The sequence below is a fragment of the Athalia rosae genome, chromosome 5 (assembly GCF_917208135.1).
Source record: "Athalia rosae chromosome 5, iyAthRosa1.1, whole genome shotgun sequence".
Taxonomy (NCBI): Eukaryota; Metazoa; Arthropoda; class Insecta; order Hymenoptera; family Athaliidae; genus Athalia; species Athalia rosae.
The window spans coordinates 3,258,477-3,274,490 of record NC_064030.1 but is presented as its reverse complement, the minus strand read 5'-3'; the positions used below and the strand labels follow the sequence as shown (position 1 = coordinate 3,274,490).

Sequence of the window (16,014 nt, the reverse complement as noted above, 5' to 3'; positions counted from 1 at the left end):
ATGTATTTCATTGGCGTCTAATTAATTTTAACCAGGGTTCATGACTTCGGAATTTGAATATGACTAACTACGGTAAGGGGAGCAAAAAAAAAAAGGTAGAGAAAATTGTTACGCCTCGAGACTTATCTCCTTTCTTTTATCCTTATTCTTCTTCTTTATTATTCAGTTAAACTCTTCGGTTCAACGTTCGTTTGTTAACGTATACCTCAAGATCATCTCGTTTTCAGATTCTCAGTCTTTTCGCTTCTTTTCTTTCCTTTTGTGCCGGCTTGATCAGACGCCATGGATTCTCCGAATAGGAACGGACGTGGCCAATGGAATATTGGAATCACCCTCCTCGTGATCGTTCGAATTATATTCTCCAGGATTCAGCCATAGGCATACAAGCGCACCTTGTTATTTCCGCGACCTCGTTTTTCCGTATAATCATGAAAATAACAGGCGTCACAGACACCAGATGCATCATCGAAAAATCAATAGGCGGTATAGGAAACTCTTTGAAATTATGGTAAAGTGAATGTAGAATTTGTTTTTAGCTTGTACGAATAGCAATTGCTTTGAAGATGAAAATATTGCAGAGCGGAGAGTGATTGACTTCGCATATGTGACCGTAATATCAGAGTTCGATTCAATTGAGTAATCGCGTCATTATTCTCCAGCGATGTAGGTCACTAATGCTATTTATCCCGGGCACGAAAACCCTCAGGTGTCAACAGAGTTCGACAAAACCTCGGCGGGGTCATAGGGGATTTCAGAAACCTGAGGGTCTTACATCCCCCAGAGATTTCAACACCACAATTCCGTTTCAATACCGGGCAGAACTAAATGCCAGGCGGTAAATTAATTAATCAAACGGAGTCGGTTGATCCGCTTTTTCGTATCAGATTACGGTTTAATTTTGATTTTACATTTTTACGAACAATATACATTCAACTTAACATGTTATTCTCCTCGCAACGTAGAAACCTTTGAAAAAAAAAGCGCGGCGGCTTCGCACGAATTCGTGGGGTTGAAAAAGAGCGAGTCTTGGGGTGAAGTGAGGCAACCGAGAGTCTTGAGAGGTTGTTTTTCTAAGCATCTGATATCGATATTGATGTATTCAAGGGCCTGAGAGACCAAGGGCTTTGCCGCCCGCGGCAAGTCTCTCGGAGAAAAAGGAAACAGCTCGACTTTATCAGATCACGGCGTATCCCTATTTTTGGTACTGGTTATTGATGTTCGCTTCCGCAAAGTGGGACGTGTCGAAGAACGAAAAGCCCTGTATCTACAATAAAGCAGGGTCCGTGAAATTCTACTTTATTTTATCTTTCCTCCCACTGTCATGTCTACCGTGAAATAGGTTGCGATAAAATTCCAAGCGGTGGATATTCACCCTTTTTTCTCTCGCCGTATCGATACATCTGCAAGGGCAATTAAAAAAACAAAAAAAAAAAAAAAAAACACACACACACACACAAAAATGCGAAGCACGAACAAGATCCCAAATCGAAACTCATTCAGCTTTTCGCATCTATTTCCACCGTTTGTCGTCCGACGATTTTGAGGTCAGACCGAGCGGTATCCGCGATCCTCGAAGCCGGGGATGATAAAGCTTTGTCCACCTGAAAATTAGTCGCACAATAAATTCCTTCTGGGAACAGCGAGGAACATCTCTCGGATGAAATCAGGCGAAAAGCTGATTTGCCCGAGATTCAACTGCGGTAATTCCGCGTTTAATGGGAATTTGAAATTATACCCGTCTGCCGCGTGACCCTCGCGCGTCCCGTGACTTCGTAAGGCTCGACCACACCCTGTGGGGAAATCAAATTCGGTCGCGAAATATCGACTCGAACGACGGAAACAGTAGTGAATTATTTTGCATCATAGAATAAGGTCGGGAAGTGGGTCACCCTTTGTGCCTAGAATAAGATTCCGGCAATTTACGCTCGGCCCTTGAAATGCGAAAATTCAGTTTCCCGCGAGCTTTGGATCAAAGAGGAGGAACGACGCATCCTAACTCTGCTTCTCGTTCGACATTTTTTTTTTTTCTTTTTTCAACGCAACGGAAGAAAATAGATAAATAAATAAACGAAACAAGAGTACCTGGGGGCGAACAGTAGCTCGATTCGATATCACCGTAGACGTGTACGTCGGAATAAATAATCCACACAAAGGAGTGGAGAGACATAACGCGGGTAATTTCCAGGATGGTACGACCGCACGGAGATTGGGCAATTCCACTTGATATACGACTGCAACTTTGTCGCTGCAATGGGACCTCCGGGCGGTGGACGGAATCCGGTTACCACTCGTTTGACTCGTCATCTTCATCACCTAGCGTTCACGGAAATGGAGGACGATGTGAAGGTGAGTTAATTGGTAGGAGCCCCCGATTTAAAAAGTAACCTTTATCCTTTGACCGCCGCCGAGTTAATTTCCCTCGTACGACGCCGGGACGCGGGGGGAATTTTTTTTTTTTTTTTCCTAATATTTTTCCTCTCGTCGCGAACTTCCGCTCGAAGAGTCTGATTGTATAGAACCGAGAGACCGAGAAAGTTCCACCTGCGTAAACGCAGGGATTTTACCCCTCCCCCCTGCGGGGGAACGTTACCCTGGCCTAGACCAAGAATCCAGTTCTCTCGCCCTCTCCTTTCGTTCCTTCGTCCTTGCTTTTTGTTTGCTTCTTACGGTTAACTCGTGCGCAATTAGCGGCCATAACTTACACCGTAACTATCGGTAATTCACCATACGACGAGAGGTGTTCGGGGATCAGGGGTGAACAGTAACGACGTAATCTCCGTACGTAGATATACGCATACGCTCCTTCTCGCTGGACACATCCTGCTAATAAAATTCCACGGTATAGCGACACCACCCCGTTGCAATGGAAAAGTTAGACCGCTGAGTTTAATAATTGAACGAGCGTATACCGTGACAAAGGTGGTGGAGCTAGCTAACTACGCAGGTACCAGCGGAGTAGAGTGGTGTAAAATGGAGAAAAACTGTCATTTCTTTTATTTCCTGACCGACCGACGTTGAATTTTGCAGAATTCGTTACTGCGCACATTTTCTCATTTATTCTCTATTCTCATCACGCAGAGAAATATTTTCGGTACGATTCTCAAGTCTTGGATGGAGCGTACGACGGTACTCGAGGAATTATTGAATGTTGCGGTGAACGCCACCCTCCGTGTCTACAATATTATAGTCTCTGAATTACTACCCACGCCCGACAAATCTCACTACACTTTTAATCTCAGGGATTTGAGCAAAGTGTTTCAGGGCATATTGATGGTTAACCCAGAGAGGATTCCGGTGAGTGCTTTGCAAAAATTGAAAAACAAAAGTACGGGAACTTTCGTTATTTCGTATTCGTTGTCTCGGTATAAATTATGGTGAACTTGGGAGGTTTCCGGCTGTGAGTCGATACAAAGATTGATATAAGCTGTTAGGTGAAATTCTAATTTTTTCGCAAACGATATATCGAGACGTGCGAAAAATTGCGATCAGCCAAACTGCCGAGGAACACAACGAATACGAAAGCACGATCCTTTTTTTACCGAAACAATTTTATGGCCGGGGCTACCTCACCCCCGTAATAATTTTATTCGCTATTCTCCATTCGGGAAGCACCGACTTGAATCGTGAAAAATGTCTACGGGGTGGAATATATCAACGAAGGGAAAAAAATGACTTTACGATTTCGCTATGAATTTTGCTCTTTATCAGAACGTGGAAGAATTCATGATGCTCTGGTACCACGAAAACATTCGTGTCTTCAGCGATCGTTTGGTGAACGACGTTGATCGCGCCTGGTTCGACGATCTGTTGAGAAAAATTCTCAGGGAAAGATTCGATTGCGATACGGACAAGGTGATCGGTAACGGAAAATTACTCTACGGTGATTTTTACGAATCCCACAATCAATACGTGCAGATAGTGAGCATGGAAAAGGTGAGATGGTGATTAAAAAAATATCCTCATTCATTTGTCATTTCGTCCATCGAGGTGAATTGTTATCTGTGCATAGTTGGAAACAATTTTATTGAACAATCTCGAGGAGTACAATAACTCAACGACCTCACCGATGAGGCTGGTTCTTTTCGAGGACGCGATGGGACACATCTGTCGTATCGCGCGTGTTCTACGTCAGCCAAGAGGAAACGCTCTGCTGTTGGGAATGGGCGGATCAGGTTCCGTCTTATTTTTCTTCCGCTTGAATTTTTAATTTCGTTTACGATGAACTTTGGTCCTGTTTTTTTTTTCTTTCTTTTTTTTATATTTTTTTTTTTCATTTTCTCTTCGGTTTTTCAGGGCGTACCAGTTTGACCAAGCTATCCGCTTTCATAATGGAGTACGACTGCTTCCAAATAGAATTGAGCAAAGCGTATGGGAACAACGAATGGCGGGAGGACATAAAATCGATGATGCTTAAGGCCGGGACGAAGAGACAAACGATCGTCTTCATGTTCTCGGATACCCAGGTGAGAAAAACGATCTGGGCTTCTCAACGACGGCGACGGCGATTCGATAACGCTATCCCATTTCCGTTGATCCATACAAACCCGGTGATTAGATAAAGAACGACTCGTTCCTGGAGGACTTGAACAACATACTCAACTCGGGTGATATTCCGAACATCTACGCGACCGAAGAACTTGAAATAATTTATCAAGTAATGCGTGGCCCCACGCAGGAGGCCGGACTCCCTTTGACGAGGAGTAACCTTTTTTCCGCCTACCTGAAGGTCGTTCGTAGCAATCTTCACACCGTCGTCATGATGAGGTGTGCCTCGCCCCCTGGGATCGTAAAATCTCATTCGAGTTTGTTCCTGAGAATTTCCAACATAATCTGAGTTTTAAACATGTTTTTTTTTTTTCTTTTTCGATTCTTTTTCGCAACCTTAAAATCTGGCAGCCCACTCGGGGAGATATTTCGGGCTCGTCTAAGACAGTTTCCGGCGTTGGTGAACTGCTCTACGATCGACTGGTTCAGCGCTTGGCCCGCGGCAGCTCTTGAGGTGAGTTTAGAGATGCCATGTGAAATTTTAGCGGTTTCGGAAATCTGACGCGCCGAATAACGTGACACATGTCCACCGGGCGATGAGGATTCGAAGCCGCGCCGTTGAGATCCCTTCCGAATCTCGTAACAAGCAGAGTTCTTTGTCTTGTTTCGTAATAACAATGATTACCGTGCTTCACCGTCATATATTACACGTTCGCAGAGCGTCGCCTTGCAGTTTCTCAGCGAAACGAAAGACAAGAGTATATCCGGGACCGCCTTACCTTACATCGTGAAAACTTGCCAATTTATGCACTCCAGTGTCATTCAGGCCAGCGCTGATTTTCTACAGGTGAAATGTGAAAATTCCCTCTACCTTCGTCCAACAATATATTCACGATCCGACTTGTTTCGAATTCAGGAACTTTCGCGGCACAATTACGTGACACCTACGTCCTATCTGGAATTGCTGTCAAGTTACACGGTGCTTATAAAGCAGAAAAAGGAAGAGCTTATCTCGAGGGTGAATCGTCTGTCGTTAGGTAACTATAGGTATACGACCATGATACACCCGATTAACTGCTCGTCATTCACCGTCATTTTCCCCGTCTATATTCGTCGTGCGTACGTCTCCTTATTCATTTGGAGTTAACTCTGTCGCAGCACATACATATAAGTACAATACCGCTGAAGCATCCTAGAAGCGATCAATCCTTCTGCGTGGATGTCGATGACGAAAGGGTGAATGGCTGCCGAATGGATTGCCGTCTGGTGTAATGGCTAGAATTTAATTATTGTATTACGGTTGAACGACCCGTATGATTTCGATCGATGAACTTTACCGCTCGTACTTTTCCCAATGGCGATAAAGGAGACGTTCGCTCGTTGCTCGTGAACAATTTTCTGAATAATTTTCACCCAGAGCGGGCCGTCCTTTGCACCTGTACAGGAAGAAAAAAATTTTTAAGTCGCGCGTTATTTGTCTCGTGTACTTACGCGGATAACGCGCGTCTCTAGATATTGTATAATTCCTTCGGGCTCGAACTAAGAGTTTGGCCGGCGTCCAAAATTTGGATCAACGACGACCCTCGTAATCTGGTTGTCCCTTTTAGAAGAGCGAATAGGAGGGGAAAGTAGACCGTCCAACGGGACCCCGTGGCCGGGGATATTTCGCACCGCGTCGTCTCTGTCAAGTCTTTGACGCGCGACCTAACTCCGCAAACCACTTCTGATATTAGATCAGTGACATCTTTTAGGGCTTTACTTCCATGCTGACTCGATCACCTTGCAATAACCGACCAGTTGGGTGGTCCGCTGGGGTGCTAAGGGAACCGCGAAGACCCGGTAACCCGGTCACAAAACACAACGAATCTAATTTTAAAAGGACACAGCGTTTTCAGTGCGATTGATATTTGTTGGTTGATTTATTTATTTGTTTGTTTGTTTGTTCGTATCGTCCATTTATTTTCTCTCGCTATTTTATTCCCGTACCATTTTTCACCCTTTTTTTTTTTTAAAAAAGGCCGATAATCGTTCGTTTCGGATATTTTTTTTTAGAACTCGTCCGAAGTGCCTCTGGATCGTAACTCGAGAATGATTTGTTTGACTTTCGGAGTTTCGGGGCTGGCTATCTTTTCTTTCCTAGGTTGTCATCGTTTCTGATCCAAACGGCTCACGAAACTTCCGTCTTCGATGTAGAGCATTTTTTATCGCTTAATATCCCCCGTTACTCCGACTCGGAGAGATCCTAAAAATACGCGTTTGTCAAGTTCAACGCCGACGCGCAGAATTATGCGTTCAACCGAAATCAAAGTGTTTCTTTTTCCGATGTTCGACATAAATTTTGCCAACAATTTTTCACACTTTCGTAAACGTCTCGAGTTGAGTGGCTTCTGCTTTCTTGTTGTTTTTTTTTTTTTTTTCACCAGCCGGCGTCCTCGCGTTCGCTGTTCGACAAGTGAAAAAAGACGAATGAAAAATTAAAAACTTTTCGCGTCGCACGATCCCTCGCCTCGTCAAATTTGTCGGGTCATTGTTTCCAGTCCCGCTAATTAGATCCGAACGCAACTGCGGATTTGATTAATGCGTATCCAAAATCATGTAGGGACAGTTCAGTTTATAGAGGGAAATTCAAACTTGGCCGTTAGCCCTACCATAATCAACATACATTTGCATTAATTTGCAACAATTTCGCGTCACAAACTGTGCCGTAGTTCATGGCTTTTAGGAGAAACCCCCGATAACATCATCTGTGTTACAGCTCACGTGTTAAGTTTGTTTCTAAACTCGAACCCTCGATTCGTCGCAATTCGCAATGATATTCTTTGGAAGCTGGATAATACGTCTGGCAAATGAAGCTAAGAAACAGTGGCATCTAATTCAAATTGTACTCACGTAAACTATTTGGAAACAGACGAGCAACTCGATTTCTAAGTAAACAGCCGCTCAATGAAATAAACCCGGGAATTCCACAAGTATACAAAATTAGAAAGATTCTCACATGCGCGGAGGTCAGCATTGATGGAATCTGTTAGCTCTGTTTCTTTTATCAGTTCTTTTTTTTCCCCCTAAACTTTTTCGTTATCTTGATTTTCTTTTCTCCTCTCGTGATTATATTTTGCATTCCAACGAGTTGATCTCTAAGACATTGAGAGAATGCTTCGCATTAGCTTGATTCGAAGCCGTATACCAATTAGCTGAAGATTCATTACCTTTGAACAGCGATACAGAAGCATATCGCCCATTCGGTATTCACATAATTCCTTTGAGGCAGTTCCTACTTACCTCAGACTGGAAAGGAACTCGGTCGTTTCGTTAGCGTACTGAAATTCGAAAGGTTGTCATTGTGATTTTTGCGTCCAAGTGACTTTCTCGGTTCAAAACCCTCCAGATTTTCACAACGGCTATTTTTCTCGCACCTCAGGCTTGGACAAGCTGGCATCGACTCAAGTCGAGGTAGAGGAAATGCAGACGCTACTGGCAGGGATGAAACCAGAACTCGATAAAGCCAGTGCGGCTACCGCCGCGATGATAAAACGCATAACGGCGGATACGGTAGGATTTGGATTCCTCGGTGGTTTTACGATCGCCCGAGATACGTCGGAATATTCACTTCGATTCGCTGTTGATAGATCGAGGCGGAAAAAACCAAGCTGCTCGCCTTGGAACAGGAAAAAGAAGCGTCGCGTGTTAAAGAAAAATGTGAAGCCATCAAGGAAGAAGCTGAGGCAGATCTCAGTGAGTCTAGACTATTCCCGCCATTGGTCCCTCGAAATTTTCCGGTGTAAAATAATAACGTAGCTCATATCGGCCCACGCTTTACACGAGTATAGAAATTTGAACGTTTCATAAGGCGAGGCTCGACCGATGCTCGAAGAAGCTGAGGCTAGTTTGAAAGCGCTGAATAAGGGGGATATAACGGAAGTAAAGGCGATGAAGCGACCTCCCGTTGGTGTGGTGCTGGTCATTGAGGCGATCTGCATAATCAAGGACGTCAAACCGTTGAAGGTTTGTTCGCACGGTCAATAGACTGTGACCTAGATGCGTGTAGTCTAAGAAATTTTATGAAAAGAAATGGAGCTACCATAAATTGTGTCTATCAATTTCGCGATGCGCAGCTTCCAGGAAAAATGCCGGGCGAAAAAGTTCTCGATTACTGGACGCCTGGCATCCAATTGTTGGCAGACGCCGGCCATTTTCTGAACTCTCTGTCGAATTACAACAAGGAGGACATCACAGCTGAGATGATAAAAAAGCTGGAGCCCTACGTTGAAAATCCGGCATTTCGACCGACCCAAGTCATCCAAGTGTCTCGGGCATGTCATTCCCTGTGTCTGTGGGTGCACGCTATGTACAACTACTACTTCGTCAATTTGAAAGTTGCACCGAAAATGGAAGCACTGGCTAAGGCTGACGAGGCGCTTCAAGAAACCAAAAAAACGCTGGCAGCCGCTATGGAGAAACTCAAAGAAGTGGAAGAGGGAATCCAGAGTCTTCAAGAACTGCTGAAGGTCGCGGAGGATAAAAAAGCTGTGTTGGAGAACGAGAAGCAAATATGCGAAGAGCGGATGCTGCGGGCGGTGCGTCTGGTCGTCGGTCTCGCCGACGAGAGAAACCGCTGGATCTCGACCGTTGCCGATATTAAAATTGCCCTGCGCAACGTCATCGGGGACATACTACTTTCTGCTGGTAGGAGCCGATTTCACGGTATTTCGTCGGATCGACAAATTGCGCGTAGAGTTTCGGAAAACAAATACAAAGGGATACGAAATGTGTCTTTTTCGAGATAAAACTGGCTCCTTTTTCTCCCCTCGAGGCTTCTTTGCCATCAGATACTCGACTCTTCTTTCATTCAATTCTTCTGATCACACGCCGTGCGTAGGCGCTGTCGCATATCTCACCCCGTTCACCGATACGTACCGAGAGAAACTCCTCGGTTCGTGGTATTCGGTATTAGGGGATGGAGTTCCTCACACCGAAGGTTGCACTCCCGTTACCACCCTTGGGAACCCAGTGGAGATCAGGAAGTGGCAAATCGACGGGCTACCGCGAGATGCTTTTTCGGCGGAAAATGCGGTTCTGGTAATGCATTCCAGGAGATGGCCTCTGTTCATCGATCCTCAAGGACAAGCGAACAAATGGATCCGGAACATGGTAGATATTCGGTGTCGAAATTTTCTGATCATCGATAAAGTTCCAGCTCGGGACGCTTTGCAGGGTAAACTGAATTTGTCGGTGGTGAAAATGAGCGACGCGGATCTCATGCGGGTGCTCGAGGGATGCGTTCGATTTGGAAAAAGCTGCCTGATCGAAAACGTTGGAAGTACGTTAGAGGCGGGTATAGATCCGGTGTTGAAAAAGGCGCTGTTCAGACAGGGGGGTCAAACGGTCATCAAGCTCGGCGATAACATAATACCTTACAACGCTGATTTCCGGCTCTACATGACCACGAAATTGACCAACCCCCATTATACTCCGGAAATAGCCATTAAAGTGTTGCTCGTTAACTTCACCCTCACCGTCAGGTTGGTGGTCAAATATTCGATCAGGACTCTTTGAGCTCCGAACCTTACGGTTTTGTTTTTCGTTCAGCGGATTGTCCGATCAAATGTTGGCATTGGTAGCGATGCAGGAACGCCCGGACCTCGAAGAGGCGCGCGGAGCTCTTGTTATAGCCAGTGCAGAGATGAAGCAGGACTTGAAGGAAATAGAGGATCGCATACTCTACAGACTCACGATATCCGAGGGCTCCGCGGTCGACGATATCGACCTCATTATGACCCTGGAGGCTTCCAAGATCAAAAGCGAAGAGATCAAGGTCACTTCTCATTTTTAAACGCGACCGCAAACACCGAACACGTCGAACGAATCCGACAAAGGCACGCGAACGAATCCCTCTCGCCGTACGGTTATATTATTCATTTCGCAGGAGAAGGTGGAAAAAGCTGAAATGACGCAGGCGGAAATCGATACCACGAGAAGCACATACATCCCCGTGGCGAATCGAGCGCGCATTTTATTCTTCTGTCTGTCGGACTTGCAGTACGTCGACACCATGTACCAGTATTCTCTCGAGTGGTTCATCAATATTTTTTCCTCGAGCATGACCGCCACCGATGCGAACAGTCGGTTTCCACTTGATTCTCCGCATTCCCATTAGCTCGTTGCACTTTTCACAGGCACGCGACTCTTCCTGATTACAGATGACGTCCAGGTGCGCATCGCCACTATAAATAATCACTTCACCTTTAATTTGTTCTCCAACGTTTGCCGGAGTCTCTTCGAGAAGCACAAACTACATTTCGCATTTCTCGTCTGCGTGCGTCTCAAACTGGACCAAAATCTCATCGATCCGGTGGAGTGGAGATTCCTGCTCTCCGGAACGACTCCGTTACAGGTCGGTCATCCCTCGATTATTGTCGTTGAGTTATGAATTATTTATTGGAAAACTTCCAGAAATGTACGCGTTACGTGTACCTTGTTTTTTTTTTTTTTTTTTTTTTTTTTTTTTTCTGACAGTCTTCCCCCAATCCCTCGCCAGACTGGATATCGCCGAGATGCTGGAAGGAAATACAGTCGCTGGAGAGTCTGCCAAAATTCGAAGGATTTGTGGATTCCTTCAAGAAGCTATTGCCCCAGTTTAAAAACGTATTTGACGCTCAGGAGCCGCAGACGTGAGAAACGCCCACAGATTTTTAATTCTCGAGCTCGCGTTCGATCGGTGAATTACTCTTGACGGCTCTAGGGTTCCGCTACCCAATCCCTGGCGAAGCTCCCTCGACGAGTTCCAAAAAATGTTGGTACTCAAGTGCCTGCGACCTGGGAAAGTGACGAACGCCATGCAGATGTACATCGCAAAGTTTTTGGGCGCTCGATTCGTCGAGCCCCAAACCACCGAGTTGTCAGCGATGTACCAAGACTCCGAGCCCGTGATACCGCTGATATTCGTTCTCTCGACCGGGACAGACCCGGCGGTCGAGCTCTACAAGTTCGCGGACAAGTTGAAAATGGGGAAAAAATTGTACACCATATCACTGGGGCAGGGTCAAGGACCGCGGGCCGAGCTGATGCTCAAACAGTCGATGGACGCCGGGAACTGGGTATTTTTCCAGGTGATCTTTTTTCCGGTCCTAACGAAATCCTGGCGAACATCCGAGGGGGGTGGAAATAATATTTGAAACGATCGTTTTCGTCAGAATTGTCACTTGGCCCCGAGTTGGATGCCGCGACTCGAAGCACTCGTGGACGAACTTTCCCCCGACACTACCCATCGCGACTTCCGCCTCTGGCTCACCTCGTTACCCTGCCAACATTTTCCCGTTAGCATACTACAGAATTGCAGTAAAATAACCGTGGAGCCTCCTCGAGGTATCAAGGTGAGAGGAGGAGACGCTGTTATTTTTTCAGTATCCGAAAAATTGTTCGCGGGTGATTGGCGATTGCAGGCAAATATGCTGCGGGCCTACTTGACCCAAATCATGGAATTGGAGGACCACCTCAACCTAGAGGACAACAAAATTCACAACTTTAAGTATCTACTGTTCGCGCTGTGCATGTTCCACGGGATTTTACTGGAACGACGAAAATTTGGACCGCTCGGTTTTAACATCCCCTACGAATTCACCAACGGCGATTTGACCATCTGCATATCGCAGCTCAGAATGTTCCTAGCCGAATACTCCGACCTCCCTTTCAAAGTCCGTCCTCGCGAAATATGGATTTTCGGAATTTCGTCACGTTTCTCTTTGCTTGTAATTTAGGTTCTCATCTACACCGCTGGACACATAAATTACGGGGGTAGAATAACCGACGACTGGGATCGTCGCTGTGTTTTAACGATCCTCGAAGATTATTACAGGAAGGAAGTTGCCTCGCCGAATTACGAATTCGACGCGAAGGGTGCCTACCATCAGGTGAAATATCTTTAATAATTTCGCCGGAAGACGAGGTGACGCTTTATCCTTTTTTTAGCTACCCGGTGACACGCCGTTCGCCGAATACGTAACTTACGTGAAAACTTTCCCTCTGAACGACGACCCCTCTTTATTCGGGCTCCATGAAAACGCCGATATAAGTTACGCCCAGGCGGAAACGCACGCTTGTCTCGACACTCTGCTGGCTCTTCAGCCGAAGGAAGTTGGCGGTGCTGCGGCCAGCAGCATGGAAGAAGTTTCTTCCAAACGCGCCAAGGATATTCTCGAGGAACTTCCGCCACTTTTTAACCTCGGCAATTTTCACGAGAAGTAATATCAGCTGGATTTATGTCCGAGGCTCTGGCGGGGGTCGTTCAACCCGGTTGTTCTTTCCAGGTATCCGGTTCTTTACGAGGAGTCACTGAATACCGTGCTATTCCAGGAGGCGAAACGCTACAACGGTCTCCTCCAAGAGCTGACCCTGTCGCTCAACGATCTTCTCAAGGCTTTGCGGGGTCTGGTAGTGATGTCCGAAAGGCTTGAAACAATGTCCGGCAGTTTGTTCAACAACAAAGTACCGAAAATTTGGGCGGACAAGGGTTACGCCTCGCTAAAGCCCCTCGGTAAGCCCCCCCCCCCCCCCCCCCCCCTCCGCTTTTTTTCCCCTCGCCTCTCTATTTATCGTCGTGAAACTTTGCCGTTGCCCTCCCGGGGGCCGAGTACTTGATAAGTAAAAGTTAAGAACACCTGCTCCGTCGAAGGCGCATGGGTGATCGACCTGAAAGAACGGATAAAGTTCATCACGGAGTGGTACAACAAGGGAATACCCGCGGCGTTCTGGATATCGGGATTTTATTTTCCCCAAGCCTTTCTCACGGGAACTCTTCAGAACTTTGCTCGAAGATACGCCACGTCCATCGACACGATCGACTTTGCCTTCACCGTTAGTTTTTCTACCTTCAACTATTCAACTATTCAACTCTTCCAACTCCTCTCGTTATCGACCGTGATTTTTACTCTACCAAGGTTCTGTCGGGCAAACCGAAACAAAAACCCAAAGACGGCTGCGCAGTTTACGGACTGTTCCTCGAAGGATGTCGATGGGGTGGTTCCGCTCTGGCGGAATCCTTGCCAAAGGAATTGTACACAGGTGGATTGGCCTCGCGACGCGCGACTCCGGCGATCTTAAAAATGACCAATTATTCGTCCCGTTTAGAAATGCCGACCATAATGCTTCTTCCCGAAGAAAATCACGTGCACCCTACCCGAGGGATCTACGACTGCCCGGTCTACAAAACGATAACCAGAGCCGGTACACTGAGTACAACGGGACACTCGACGAACTTCGTACTGTCGATGGAAATACCTAGCCACAGACTGCAAGCTCACTGGATCAAAAGGGGTGTCGCTTTGCTTTGCGCCCTCGACTACTGAGGGTCAAAAGTTCGTCGGTTTTCGCTTCTTCACTTCCGTGGACCCACAAAGTAATCGTTAACGAGGGAACTAATTGGGCGATGGGTCAGGATAATTATTCCCACGAAATAGTTTTTTTTTTTTATAATATTTTTAAATCTGCATCTAGAGGACACATCCGGTGAATCGGGTCGAAATAAATATTGAATTTCGCTAAAGTTCTCGCTAGATGAAACCGGGTAGAGAAGGTCCTCGAGAAGGATATCCGTCTTTATTCCGTGGTGCATGAATTTCAAGAGAATCAAGTTGCCCACATTCGCCGTGTATCGTGAACCTTTTGCCTCGCAACCCTTGTGAAAATATCGGTTACACCGACTACGTCGCTATTAAAGATCCATCGCCTCGGTACGGGATTCTCCCCTCCCCCCTCCCCCCCTCGTCATCAATAACCGTAAGCGCGAATCGTGAGAAGACTATCGATGTAGAGGCGCTTGTCATTCCTTGTTATTCAAAGCGCACCGGGACCCGCTGCTCGGATTTATCACCCTCAATATTTCTCTACTTGATATCGGTTTAGATTTACCCTTGTAATTTGGGTGGCTGGTTCTCGTTTTCTCGTTGGGCCTCCTCGCATCTTCATCGCTGCTTTATTTTCTCTCTCACAGAGATAAGAAGAGTCGCGAGGGTGATGTAGAGCTTCGTTAAAATTCGCCTTCGTGCAAAAGACGACGTATTATGTACAGCGATTCGTCATCCTCGCTCTCTACGAACTCAACCATAGTCGGAGTCGGTACACGGTACGACTAATGACCGAGTCTCGGGAGCAAAAACTAGGAAACACGAGAAAAAAAAAAAAAAAGTGAATAAATAATAATTCCAGCTTACCCAAAAAATTACTCGCTTTGTAACGGTTATTATGCTGCGGAAAATGCTGAGAAAATTACCAGATATTTTCACAGCTTCTACGATGTTCGCGTTCCGCGCAAGTTGTCTACTGCGTTTCGAAATTTTGTTGATAAAATTTTTCATTCCAAACGCCCCTAGAATTAACGACGTGGGATGGAGAAAAAAAAAATTGTTAATTTTTTTTGGGGGGGTGCTACACGGTCGAGTCTATGCGGTGACCTTGTTTCACCTAAAATGGCCTCCAATTATCGTGAATCGAGTAGAATTATTGCGAATTATCGTTGAGCCCGGGGGTTAGTCGGTTACGGTTTATATCAACCCCACAGCCGAATGGATCAGACGAGTAAAAAGGCGGACAAAAACCGTTGTCTTTTCACGTTGTAATATGGATTCCATGCAATTATAGGAGTTTTCATAAATCGTGAATAAATATTTACCAAAGTTACCGATGCTCATCTTATGGAGAGGAGAGAAGGTGCACAGTTACTCAAACTGATTAATTCCTCGCAGCATTTGCTTCGTGAATAATTGAGAAAACTTTGCCGAGAGCTCTTTTGACCAATCGGACATAATTCAGAAGAGACCGATACGAAACGTGAACTGCATTTTTTAAATAGACCGTCCATAAATAATTTTGCACAAAATGACGTAGCAAAGGTAAGTGCAGCGAGCACCTGTAATATTTGTTTCACGAGAAAAATGTAAAGAGAATACGTCGACGAGCTGCGCCGAGCGGGGGACTGTGACGATAAATGTAGAATACATATGGGTCGTTAATTGATGGGGGAGGGGATTATGTGACGGTACTTCGTTTACCCGTTGAACTAGACGTGAGAGTAAATAGGAGATAAGAAAATTCAGACATGACCGAGAGGAAGGGAGCACCCCTAACGATAAGGGAGAGAGAACGAAGAAGGGAGTGGTTGTCCTTCGTCCGTCCTCGGTCTATTCTTTGTTTGTCCTGCATTGTGAGCCGACATGCGACAGATCACGCTAGCCGGTGTTATACGACTTGGAAAAAGGATGAGTATTAATATTTTATTACACAGATTGAGTATTTCTTTTCTTTTTCGCCTTTGAGAACTGCAGCGATTGTTCATTGCTTCTTGCAGCCCACAGAGATTTCATCTTCTTCTTCTTTCGTATCTGACAATGAGATCGAAAAATTTCATCGTTGCCGAAGAGACCGTGGTGGATTTACGGCATCAACTCGTATCCCGTGAAGAACCACCCTGGATTTACCAATCTGACAAAATTCGTTTAACGAATCATTGAACTCGCAAAGCTCGGAGACTATCGGATT

General features: G+C 45.8%; 1 protein-coding gene across 1 annotated transcript in view; it reads left to right on the top strand.

Moving 5' to 3' along the window:
- LOC105692888 (dynein axonemal heavy chain 1-like) overlaps positions 1-15,729 on the top strand; it is a 64,805-nt gene extending 49,076 nt beyond the window's left edge. The window contains exons 30-57 of the mRNA XM_025746897.2: positions 2,186-2,346; positions 3,079-3,294; positions 3,709-3,933; positions 4,010-4,172; positions 4,294-4,463; positions 4,556-4,764; positions 4,897-4,999; positions 5,204-5,332; positions 5,402-5,522; positions 7,904-8,034; positions 8,112-8,217; positions 8,333-8,487; positions 8,598-9,168; positions 9,362-9,633; positions 9,697-10,004; positions 10,072-10,297; positions 10,409-10,604; positions 10,683-10,876; positions 10,999-11,153; positions 11,225-11,591; positions 11,676-11,855; positions 11,925-12,176; positions 12,240-12,392; positions 12,451-12,722; positions 12,789-13,015; positions 13,154-13,335; positions 13,419-13,542; positions 13,609-15,729. Of these exons, the coding sequence (XP_025602682.2) occupies positions 2,186-2,346; positions 3,079-3,294; positions 3,709-3,933; positions 4,010-4,172; positions 4,294-4,463; positions 4,556-4,764; positions 4,897-4,999; positions 5,204-5,332; positions 5,402-5,522; positions 7,904-8,034; positions 8,112-8,217; positions 8,333-8,487; positions 8,598-9,168; positions 9,362-9,633; positions 9,697-10,004; positions 10,072-10,297; positions 10,409-10,604; positions 10,683-10,876; positions 10,999-11,153; positions 11,225-11,591; positions 11,676-11,855; positions 11,925-12,176; positions 12,240-12,392; positions 12,451-12,722; positions 12,789-13,015; positions 13,154-13,335; positions 13,419-13,542; positions 13,609-13,826 (5,786 nt within the window). The 3' untranslated portion in view covers positions 13,827-15,729. The remainder of the gene's footprint in view (positions 1-2,185; positions 2,347-3,078; positions 3,295-3,708; positions 3,934-4,009; positions 4,173-4,293; positions 4,464-4,555; positions 4,765-4,896; positions 5,000-5,203; positions 5,333-5,401; positions 5,523-7,903; positions 8,035-8,111; positions 8,218-8,332; positions 8,488-8,597; positions 9,169-9,361; positions 9,634-9,696; positions 10,005-10,071; positions 10,298-10,408; positions 10,605-10,682; positions 10,877-10,998; positions 11,154-11,224; positions 11,592-11,675; positions 11,856-11,924; positions 12,177-12,239; positions 12,393-12,450; positions 12,723-12,788; positions 13,016-13,153; positions 13,336-13,418; positions 13,543-13,608) is intronic.
- The last annotated feature ends 285 nt before the right edge of the window (positions 15,730-16,014 follow it).